General features: G+C 39.9%; 1 protein-coding gene across 2 annotated transcripts; it reads left to right on the top strand.

Moving 5' to 3' along the window:
- The first annotated feature begins 1,478 nt into the window (after positions 1–1,478).
- Positions 1,479–10,782, top strand: uri1 (URI1 prefoldin like chaperone). Of its 2 annotated transcripts, none has more exons than XM_034084756.2 (11): positions 1,479–1,873; positions 2,720–2,754; positions 4,713–4,791; positions 5,042–5,177; positions 6,335–6,426; positions 6,510–6,573; positions 6,724–6,946; positions 7,042–7,273; positions 7,391–7,530; positions 7,636–7,876; positions 10,044–10,782. In XM_034084756.2, the coding sequence occupies exons 1-11, from the start codon at positions 1,802–1,804 to the stop codon at positions 10,230–10,232; spliced, it is 1,503 nt and encodes a 500-aa protein (XP_033940647.1). In that variant the 5' UTR covers positions 1,479–1,801; the 3' UTR covers positions 10,233–10,782. The 2 variants fall into 2 exon arrangements, with proteins under 2 accessions (XP_033940647.1, XP_033940648.1); XM_034084757.2 differs by lacking the exon at positions 1,479–1,873 and adding an exon at positions 1,887–2,512.
- The last annotated feature ends 1,605 nt before the right edge of the window (positions 10,783–12,387 follow it).

Raw genomic sequence — 12,387 nt, forward strand, 5'->3', positions numbered from 1 at the left:
AACAATATATAATAAATATGAATTAAGTTGTTTGGGTTTTGTATTTATTAAGTTAATATCAATTTAAATAATGATACAAATGCACTTTCCAGATATTTCAGATTAATCTAAACTAATTTGTGGGATAATTAATTAGTTCAACAATTAACAAATTAAGACCTGCCTAATCCAAACCTTACAAAACACATTTGTAAATGGTGTACCAGTACCTTTACACATGAAGGGACCTCTGGCTATACCCATCATAATAGGGTAGTTGATCTTTTCTTTCACAGGATTTTTTATTCTTGTTTCGTAGTCCATTATATGCATTTGCTCCCCTTTACAATTCATATTTCCGACAGCAATTGAAGGCAACAAGAACAGCCAATGAGCGTCTAACAACAAGGGGGCTGGAACCATAGGTTGATTATATAAAATATCTGAAACCAAACTTGTTTATCAGAACTGACCAGACAAAGCCAACTTTAATATCTAATGATTGCTTTGTTGGCTTATATATGAACATGTTTGTGGTTAAAATATGATGTTGAACTATATATATGTACAGCTTCAAGCCTTTTTACATGAAGAGGTAACCCAGTGCTACTTTTGAGACAAAAACATCTCTGACAGTGGTGGTGCTGGTTATTTTGTTACTGTGTGTTTTACTTTGCAGGAGGATCTTGGCTGGCTACTGTAAGGCGACTGTTTACATTTGTGCAATCATCCATTTTACTCAGAGTACATTGGCGGACACAGAGTATCAGCTGCGTCAAGATAGCTTTATATAACTGAATACGGGTAATGCATTGGTGTCTCTTCAAAATAAAAGCATGGAGGGGGACTTCACTGGAGTGGACTGGGAAGGGGGAGAATATTGAGATGTTTGTGCTTTACGTGAATGTCTCCATGTTATGCCACTCCATACTTCTTCTCAACTAAGTTTCAGAAATGTACTTTTTGCACCCCTTTGTTTATTTAAACCTAGCCTACAGGTTTAGCTTTATAATAACAATTTGCACACAACAGGATAAAATCAACTTATAAATATAGAACATTTGCTATGATAACACTAAACAATAACACATTTTAATGATGGCTTTTCAGTATTTGATGCCAATATTTGCAAACTTCTACTTCCGTTTACTTAAGATTTATTTTTGTTAGTTTGCTTATTTAATAACAGGGTTAACTCTTTTTATTTTCAGTAATTGATGACAGTACTAACTAAAGTCTTGTTTGCCAACTGCCCTCAGACCCCAAGGGGCTTTATAATCCCAGAGCAAACTGTTTTCCACAGACACAGTGTTATGTGGTTATGTGGTTACTTATTTTGTTGGAATATGGATGGAATATTGGAATATTTTTTAACGAAATGTGTTGTTAGATACTAATTCAATAACATTAATGATAAACTCTTTTTTTTCTTTATTTGTAGCCTCACTGAGAGGCGAGGTACCAACGATAGCTTTTATTTTGAAAATCATGAGCGGAAGTTCCCTTGTTATTTATGCTGTGTTGACATCGGACCGAGGTGCACGTCGCAGCGAGAGTGACGGGGAATATTTGCTGTTCTTTTGGATTAACAGCGTGGATATTTTTGGAGATCATGCAGAAATCTTGAAATGAGAGTGTGAAATGGTATCACTTCCGAAAGTGCGGATCTTTATCACTGCCCCATTGATGACTACGGCCAGAACGGGTCTCAGGAATCGCTGCGGCTGCATTCATAAACACTTCTTTAGGACTCACAACAACCCCTGAGCTTTGTTTTGGGGTTTCAAATAACACAATTTCCTGTTGTGCACCTGGGTTAACAATGGCGGAAAAAGGTAAAATGAGCAATGAGCATCTCGGAGGAGTTGCCAGGCTCCGAGAGGAACAAGAGAAGGTAATTTAACCAGTTGACATGAAACATTTAGCTAATGACGTTTAACGTTAGCCCAACCATAGTGTGCTGCTGGCCACGCGGTGGATCAGCAAGGGTATTTGAACTACCAGTACATCTACTTTAGTGCATTTTAAAATGAAACACAGACCTTTATGCACTAATTGCACACACGTTTATGTAGAATTAGTTAGTTGTAAGGTCAATGTCTGCTTGTTCGAGAAGCTTCCTCTCTGGCAGCCACACACATGTTCAAGGTCTTGTAATGAAAATGGTGCCTGCAGGAAGGGGTGTGTTTTGTGTCCTTTTCTGTGCCTCTGTGTTTGTACTGCTAGTGGTTAGCATTCACACTTTGTGAAACTGACTTGTATTGTGTTTATGAACTGTTGACAACTGCTAGCTAACGGTTAACTAAGTGATGCACGTGACAGTTTGAAAACAATGGGAGCTTTTTAAGTTTCGATTTGTTAGATACGAATCTGTATAAAGTCAACACTGAGAAAGTCCTGCAAGCAAAACTTTAGAGATGTTTTGTTAACATGAACTGTATGTGTCACCATATATCCCATTGAAGGAATGTTTGTGCAATTCTATTTGAATGCAGTTTTGACCGCTGTGTTTGTCTTCCTCTCCTGCTTCCTGGTTGGGTATTTTTTCAATTTCCCTGTGTGTGATGTTTCTTTAACTTATATAATCACAAGTTGTATGTTTGCAATTTGCATGTTGCAATTATCATATTTTCCATTATACCAGAACATGTTATGGCTATTCAATCCTTGACTTAATACTATGTAAATTCCATCAATTTTGGACAACTTAATTTTCATTAAAGTTATCTGTCTGAAACAGGTGGTGAAAGACTGTGAAAGTCGGATTCAGCACTGGTAAGTTTGAAGAAGATCACATGTACTTTGTCAAAAGATGCATAGTGATATCTTTCTATACTTTTGTTTCTTGTCTTTGTAATACACTGTTAAAAATATTGATGATAAACAAAGTAGCAAAAAGCACATGTTCAATATACAGTTCCTTTGAGAAATAAATAACAAAATATAAACAAATATCTGTGAAAATAAAACACATTCAAGAGGATTCTTTTTTAAATGTTCTGCTCAACTCAGTAGCGTTTAACAAATGTATACATAGTTATTGCTTTGCCTTGCACTTGCTTATCCCTAAGTGATCCAATTATAATAATATTTCAGCTTCTGTCATCATCATCATTTCAGGGAGGTTTGTATTTAATCGAATCATATTTTTTAAAGATCCATTTAGAGCTGCCTAATATTTTTCTCATAATAGCCTTGAGGTTTTTTTCTTACCCAAATAATCAAGAATGATTCTTTGCAATATTGATGCTCTGTATTTAGAGTGCTGGCTGTGGTCTAAATCTACAAATTAGACACTCCCTGACCAATCAGTGGCATTTGTTTCAAGCATGCCATAATTAGCCCGTTTATCCTTAATCCCAAGCACACTTGTAGTTGGAAGGAGAAGCATTGTTAGAACACAATCAACCTTTAGGCCCTGCACACTGCACAGTGGTATTTAGTCTGATAGCCTACTCCAGATGTGCCAAAGACAGTTTTCCAGTGGTCTTTGTGGACGAGAACAAGGCTCTGTTGTATTTAAGTGTCCCGGTGATCCTTGACATTGAGCCATATTGCAGAACACCAGGATCTTGAAAGCAGCTAAATGGAATTAAGCCATCATTAACTTTATTATGTCCACTGGTCTGTTTGAATGATTCACTCAAACAGATACAACAAAGCTCACACAAGAGTGTAGTAGACATCAACAACAAGTAGAGCAAATACAAAGTGGAAACACCTGTGTGAGTGGACCATAACTCATGTAGGAGCTCTACTATAGTGTAACTACTATACAGTCAAATGTATTTGTATTGATGCAAGCAGTGGTCTGCAGCAGTGTTATGTACTGTAACTGCACAGCAGATGAGCAGAAAAGGTCAAAGTGCAAGGCACCAAGTAAGGACTGAGTACTATATCTCAATTACTGACATACTACACGTTACAGTACAGTATGCAACCTTGTAAAGGCCACTGCAGTTTTTACTAAAATAAGTATTTGGACCTCAAACACAGTATTCCAATGTGTTGGGCTGATTGTGAGTCTGGGGGCGTGTGCATACTTGACTTCTCTGTGACTCTCCTGTTTGTGTTGTTGACAGACCAAAATAAATGTACCATTCTTATTGGTGCACTGAATGAACAGCCTGGTTCTGCCGATCATTACATCTGAACAAAGGCTGATTAATTGAAAACACTTCAGTCGATGTGCAAGGCCCTCTTTACAAGTAAACTGAATACAGATATTTGTTAAGTTTGAAAGAGCAATAAAACATAAACTAGTTCTCGCTTGTTTCAATATGAATGTTGTAATTGCACCTGCAGGCATGAAATTGGAGAAAGTAGGGCGCCTCAAAAAAAGGTTTTAATCGTAAAATATTTTTTTAAGATTAACTGTACATAGCTATGTTCTTTTTTTTTACCTGCAGCAAGAAGGTGTGTTGTATAGCATAGTATTATCATCATGATTTTCTCTAAAAATAAATAAAATCAATATATACCAGGGACATCTTGAGGCGACTTTAGTTTCTCTAACGCCCCCCTCTGAAGGGGGAAACAGGCACTTCCTAATTGCTGAATAGCTATTTTTTACTTCCCATTGTTCTTCCAATTGTTTAACCTTCAAAAATAAGTCCAACATACCAAATTGGATAACAATGGCTCAGAAGACATCTGTGACTTCAAATAAATAAACAAAAAAACGTTTATTTGAATAGTGGTTTGCCTAACATTGTGAATCTGTGCTTCTGCAGGAAGAAGTTGTCAGGTGACTATGAAGCGCTGAATGACCGGCTTAAAACTCTTCCAGATCAGCTTTCTTATGACATCACGGTGAGTGCTGACCTTGTTGCAAATACACAGGAGAAACACACACAGTTACACAACTTGTGTGTCTTTTGTAAATGTCAAGTTTTGCATTTAGCAGCTTCATGAGCTGTGTTTTAGCTTTGCAGAAACTGAGCCTCAATATGCACATTTTTGCGGCATTTTTATTTCTTCTTCACTCCTATCTTCACGTCCACATCATGACTCCTGCTCATTGTTTCTGTTGCTGTTGTTCCACCCCATGTGCTATAAACAGGTGCCCTTTGGCCCTCTGGCCTTCATGCCGGGGAAGCTGGTGCACACCAACGAGGTCACAGCGTTGCTCGGCGACAACTGGTTCGCCAAGTGCTCCACCAAGCAGGCTCAGAAAATTGTGGATCACAGGATGAAATGTGAGTCTGTTTTTGAAAAGACACTGTTGATTCTCAAAGTAACGGCTCAGCACTGCTCCTCTTCCTCCAGCAGAGGGTGCTGCTGCACCAAGCTCCACTGAAGAATCACCGAAGTGATAAACATACTTTTAGAGGAGCCATTATTTGCCACAAGACTTTGGGAACAACTTGTCAAATTGAGTCTATTTTAAGGATCTGTTTGGTGAGCTGTAATGCTGCTTCCCATAAGTGCATAGATATCTTGAAGCATGCATGATTTTTGTCATATGCCGGGTACTTAATTTCACATTTGGTTAAAGGGTTGCACGCAGCACAGCACATCCACAGCACTCATGCGCTGTGCTGCTCTTGTTTCATGTCACCGCTGTCCCTGCTTTTTTTGTTAATCTTTCTATGTCAATTCACACTTTTTGTTCCTCTCCTGTTGTCAAATCCCATCCTGTCAATGCAAGATTATTGTTTGATCGAGTGCGAGAAGTCTTTTTGAAGAGAAGAAATGTGTTTATACCGTCATGGGTTATGCACGGCCGTGTTTTGTCTTGCATTTATTCCCCGCCGCTCGTTCTAGGTCTGAAAAAATCTCATATCAAGTGAAATGGGCCCAAGTAACGACCTCTGATGTGAACATTATTAGGCTGTTTAGTGAAGCAGAAACACGCTGCCACAGCCCATCCGCAGCCGGCTGCCCCCTCCCCCCCCCCCTCCTCCTATCTGCTGACCCGGCCCACCCCACTATTACAGAGCTAAGTGCTGTAATACAAACATAGCTGGCTGAAATGTGTCAAACAGCGGCTGAGTTGTCAGGCCTTCTGTGTTTGACCTTTCCTCACTTCCAGTTGATGCACTGACTGGAGGGGCTCCCAATCGCCATGGAAACAAGGGCCCTCTGCTGCTATTAGTAAAAGGGCTTAATTGTTGTCAAGATTTAATGATCCGGAGTAGTATTCAGGGCAGAAGATATTATGAACTGTTTGTGTCATCATTTTCCAATTTTTTTTCCCCTCAACTTGTTTAGTATTTTAACTCTTTCGCCGCTGGTTGCCATTAAATGTTTTATTTAAATCTCCATTAGCCTGCAGCCAGCCATTGTGTTTTGTCAGAATGCTTCCAACTTTCTTCATGTTGAATGATAATGTACCCTTTTTTTTATTCTGCAGATGTGAAGAGTGAAATGGACGATCTTTCAAAGACGATGAAAAACTTTGAAGCCAGAGTCGGGCTCACCAAGGATTTGGAAAACATCTCGTCGGTATGTTGCGTTACTGCAAGTCTTCTCACAGATGAGATATTACCTATCACTTAAAAGGTATATTGACTTTGCTTGTTTTTTAGGGGAAAGGGGACTACATTGACATTAGAGAAGACTCCAGAATCATCGAAGCTGCTGTCACCAAAGGTATCTTTGTCTGCCTTTCTTCTGTCTCCATTTTACTTATCTATCTTGCCTTGTGAAAGAAAGTAACGAGAGTTTAATTTTACAACAAACTCATATTAGCATTAAGCAAAACAAAGCTAATGAATTTATTTTCCATCTTGCTTTTAACAGGAAGGAAAAGGATAGCACACAAACCTAATTCTAAACCCAAATTGGATGCCATTTTGGATCTAAAAGAAGAAGAAGAGGAAGAAGAAGAAGAAGAAGAAGAAGAGGAGATTAAAGTGGAGGGCGGAGATACAGAGAGAAGAATAAGCACCATCACTGAGGAGGAGTTGTGGGCTAGGTTGGATGAACTGGAGAAGCTGGAGCAGCAACAAGATGATCAGGACAGGTAGAGAAACACACAGGGGTGTTCTCCTAATAACCTTAATAATTGCTACCTTAGACAGAATAAAAAATGTCTCATTGAAATGTTTTTTTCTTCAGATTATCTGATAATGGTGACATGAATGGTGAGGAATCCTCATCCTCTGAAGAGGAGAAGGAGGCAGATGCAGCACCTCCAGTAAATGGACAAAGTGTGAAGCCAAGCTGGACCCCCGCGCCTCACAGTAAAAAGCCGCCGTGCAAAGACAGCATAGCAGAGGAAGACGACGAGGAAGAGGAAGGCCACGATTTGCCTACCATCCTTTTCTCTCACACAATGGAACCTAAGAAGGTCAGAGTGATAAATCACTGATAGCAAGAACTTGTTTTATCTTCATTACTTTTAATTTCACTGCTTATTTCCGTGTTTGCGACTTTCTCTTAACCCTGTCTCTGTATTTTGCTTCAGGTGAGGATAAACACAGGAAAGAACACCATGTTGAAGTTCAGCGAGAGGAAAGAGCAGCATTCTAAGAAGAAAAAGAAAAACGGCCTCAACAATGGACATCATGAACTTCACAAAATCACAACCCCGGTGGACATTTACAGGTAAATGACAAACTAAATGTAGGAATATAAATATATATATATATTGGTCTGCTAAATGAGGCTCCTGTCCTCTGATTGGTGAAACGGGTCTGCTGTCTTTGTCAGGTTGTTTGTGGACGTGAAGAACGGGGAACCCATCCCCAGAAAGTCCATCCTGAAGTCTCGCAGCCGAGAGAACAGCGTGTGCAGCGACACGAGCGAGAGCAGCGCGGCAGACTTTGATGAGCGCCGTATGATTGGACGAAGCTTCAGCCACGACGACACGACGCACAGCGACACCAGCGACGGCCTCACGGAGGAGGACAGTCCCACCGCCGTCCCACTGCACCCCGCCAGTCGGTTTGAGGTAAGCAATACACATGTTTTTTAGTTTTAGTTCCACTACTGCTTAGATCTGCTCAGTGTAATGTCTGTAATCTCAGTTACAGTGTGGAGGGATCTGCAATATGGCTACGTTATGAAACTGTTGTCAAATTGCTCCTCTGAGCCTCAAAACCCCACAGAAGCCTCTTTAAGTTGAAACAGGGGCTGCATTCGGTCAAACAGATATTAAATGTTAGTCACACGAGACGATATGAAGAAGAAATCACAGCATGAAAACAGTAGGAAGCATTTTGTGAGCCTGAAACTCCAACCATCATACCACGGTACACGCACAATGTGTAGCCGTATTATCTGCCGCTGGGGATCCCAAGCAAAACAATAACTAAAGAGGGAGTTGGGGAAGTCGTGAAGTAGTGTGGAATCAGAAGAGCTGTTGTACTTATCACCAACGCTGGACGAAGATTTTCCTGTAGGTGCTGCGAGCTGCCTCTTACGTTTGCTCTGCCTTTTCTTTGATGATTTAAGATCCAGAAGTTCGGTAGTTATTTAACGCGACCCACGTTATCAACAGAAGCCTCTTCCTCTCCAAAACAAGCAGACCTGGGGCCTGTACTACGAAGCTGGTTCAACCTAACCTGGATATGTTTGAGTTAGCCGGTTGGCCTAATCCAAAACATACGCGCTCTCGCTAAACTGTACTACGACGCGGGTTATCAAGTGGATCGCTCAAGCCAGCCGTGTCCTATCTAGTTAGGTGCGCGTTCACATGAAAGGGTGGTATCTGGAGCATTCGACCAATCACAAACATGGAGAAGCGTACTGACAGCACAGCGTCATACTTCCTGAATGAAAAGTCAACTATAATATTAGTCAAATATGAAGAAGTTATACTTTAAACATCCATGACTTAAACACTTGATCCAGGATCAAAGCCACAGAGCTGCACCTGCAAGGTGAATACAGCTGGCAACAGAACAAGTGTTTGAATGCGCACATTAACAGGTTTATGATATCACTGCCCCGTCTAAAACACGATCTGACTTTAATTACATTTGTCTCGAGTGTTTCGTAAACTTAATGTGTTGCTTAAAATAATACTTCTGCATCCAGTCTGTGACACTGTGAGTGTTGCACGGCCAGATACGGCTCAGCTGACTCAGATAAGGAGATATATGATACATTATGAAGTGATATGCCGCGGACTGTACTTAATGTACTCTGATCCGGTTACTTATGTTGTGGCCGATATTTAAGTAAGCTTTCTTAACGCTAATGTTATAATAGTCAGATTGCTCTGAAGATGGAGGTGATATTCTAATAATGTTCACGTTCACACAGCCGGTGATTTTTGCCGGCCGTCTTTCCTGCAACGGCAGCTTTTCTGTATTTCCTTTCTCCTGTAATATGACTTGATCGCTTTAAACTCCGCACACTGAGCTCTGATTGGTCAGCAGGCGGTGCTTTCACTGAGTTGAGCTCTTAGCCTGCAACCTGGTCCCGAGCAGGTTAGCCGCTAAGCATATATTACCATGGAGATCTAGCCTGCTAAAAAGAGAACCAGCTTCGTAGGACCGGAAAGCTGGAGTTTTCCTTGAATTTAGCCGGCTTAGCGAAAATCCTGCTTCGTAGTATACTCTCCTGGCGATTAAAAAAAAAACACTAAACGTATTGAATAAAGCAAATTCACATAAAAAAAAAATGGTGTTCCTCCAAGGCTGTTCAGTGAACACATCCTGCTTATATTTGCTCAGCTTGTTTCTTTGATAATTTAAGATCCAGGTATCCAAGAACTAAAATTCTTAATCTGGTTGAATAAATGGAGTCATAAACAGCTATGATCTAAAGGAAAATTGGAACAATGTGGCTTAAAAATGTATACAAAATTCTGACAACCATAATGCTGACACATGCGCAAAGGAATTACTTGCTGACCAATGAAAAGCACCGTTACCCTGATTTCAAATTACAGATTTCTCTAGATTTCACACAACCGAAAAAAATATATAACATCTTGTCATTTTTTTTTATTTCATGCAGGAAAATGTTATGTTATGTTGTGCAATGCCTTGTTTTGTTGTTTTTGATGCTGCTGCCACGCAAACATTTCCCAAATTGGGATCAATAAAGTACCTCGATCTAATTCTACCTTCACACCAGCTTTTACCACAATCATTCTCTCTCTCCTCCAGGCCTTTTCAGGTACAGTGGTGGAAAAGGACCCGATGCCTACAGCTGTTCCTCACCTGACCCTCGCTCCACCAGCTCTGCCCACCATCATGGAGAGGAAGCAGGAGGAGGTGGCGTCTGAAGTAGCCCCCCCCCAGGAGGCCCCGAAGAGGGTGTCCAAGTTTAAAGCTGCCAGATTGCAGCAGAAGTGATGGTTGGCAATCAATTATCATTTTTCACAATAACATGTCGGTCTGTTTTTTTACTAAAGTGTCTATTCTACAACCGATGACCTGCACAGCATCTCTCTTTTCCTTCACACATCTTTCACCTCCTTCAATACAGGGTTTCTGTCATTGAGAATTCAGTGAGAAAAAGTAGAGTAGCAACGCTTTGTGTGTAACACTGCTTTTTAGCAAGATCCAAACACTAGTAAATACTCCCTTGCTCACTCATCTGTTGCTTATCCATTATTACAGTTTAAATGGCGACCGATTTCTGTCCGTCATCGTTTTACCTTTCTTTTGTGTTTCTGTTCATCAATGCTAGAGCCAGTTAAGGTAGGACTATAGGCTGCTCTTAAAAGCAGTTGCCTTGGTTTTTTTGGATTGTTAAGCAGAATCGGGTGCCAGCTAGTTCTTATTTGTATTTTTCTTGACCTGCCTAATGAATGTATGTATTCCTTTGTGACAAGCTTTATGTAAAGACAAAAAAAGAATATTGATGGAAACCAAAAGGAAAATAAACAATTTTGGCTACAAATACGGCTTCCTCTTCCTTCCTTTAAAGAAAATATGACCTTTATTTCATTTGTTTTGTGCAGACTTTGATCTTTTATCAGCCCTTTACCTGAAGTTTTGAAAGAGTTTCTCACACTGCGTAGTAATGTTTATGATTACATTTTCTTCCCTGATGCCTAGCGCAAATTGTTTTGGTATTTAAATTGCTATTACCAGTCACTGAATGAGCTAATATGGTATTTTTATGAATTATTGTTACTCTTGTCGTGTATTAAAATTTGAGCAGCTAAGTAAAGCTTTATCCCTGCCCTATATTGCAGCCAAACGTTTGTTAGCACGGGAGCAGGGAGTATACATATCCAGTTCCAGTACAACAGTATTAAAGTCCTATATTTAAACTCCTACTTCAGTAAAGGTGTACACACCAAAATGTACTTTTAAAAGACACACTACTGTGAGTATAGCATTTTTGGGGGCTGGTAGAGATGGGGAAATGTTTCACTTCTTATAAACAGTTGGGTAGTTTAGTTCTCTTCCTCCCCGTGACAACATACATCTGAAGGGGTCATGAATAGAAAATGTTGACTTAGATTTGCATTTTGTGACTGATCTTTGCTTTTGCTTAATCACATCATGGCTGCCTCAGACGGAAATCACGGTCTTCAGCAGGTCATCGTTTCACGTGCAAGCTCATCAGAATATACCGCCCTCCATCAGAGTGTCTCCAATAACAACGGGGGTTTAAAGAGACAGGTGTTAAAACAATGTGTTTCAAAATGGAAGGAAATAGAGGTATATTCACAGACTATGAGAATAACAATTAAAAAAACATCAGAAGCATGTTAACAGGTTTTAGAAATCCAAAATACAAATATGAAAGTCATCAATAATGTACCTCCCTCATCACAATCCCCAATTTCTAATTCCTTCATATTGAGTATTTTTTGCAACAACACCTTAACACAGTCTTAAATTATCCTTTTGTTTGACTCCATAGTTAATTGTGCTGTTTTGAAGTCCCTAAATACAAGGGCATGTGATTATTTAATAATATATTGGGTGGTTCATTAAAATAAGCTCGGTTTACAATTCTCATAGCTCTCTTGTGTAATTATTTTTAAGGAAGATCCATGTTTTTTTAAATCCTCATGTAAATGTTTTAAAGTATAACTTTAAAACAATTGTGTCTGGTTGCTGAGCGTTTGGTACACTCAGTGTGTGTTAGGAGTTTAGGAGATTAATATGGGGATTTTTTCATTGGTAATATACTTGGAAATCACTCCGGACTGAGCTCTGTTGTTTGATGTAATTTAGATTTCTTTTTGCGGGGCAACTCATACACACCACTGGACTTGATCTCCCCTACAAGCCGCTTTAATTCAAGCTGCGGCTTGTGAGTTGAAAGGCTATCACTCCCCTTTTTAGTTAAATGGTGGGAGTGCAGGTCTCCGATAAGAAGCTTTTAAACAGGTCCTGAGGTGACTCGGGGCCCCCCCCCCCCTCCACTTCATCAGGATTATTTCTCCAATATGAAAATCCAGGTAGCATGAGACAGATTAGGCAATGCTTAACATACTAGACTTGTGTTGGTGAGACACGGATCAATGGACTTATGTAGGTTAAGCTG

Source organism: Pseudochaenichthys georgianus, chromosome 6, assembly GCF_902827115.2.
Source record: "Pseudochaenichthys georgianus chromosome 6, fPseGeo1.2, whole genome shotgun sequence".
Taxonomy (NCBI): Eukaryota; Metazoa; Chordata; class Actinopteri; order Perciformes; family Channichthyidae; genus Pseudochaenichthys; species Pseudochaenichthys georgianus.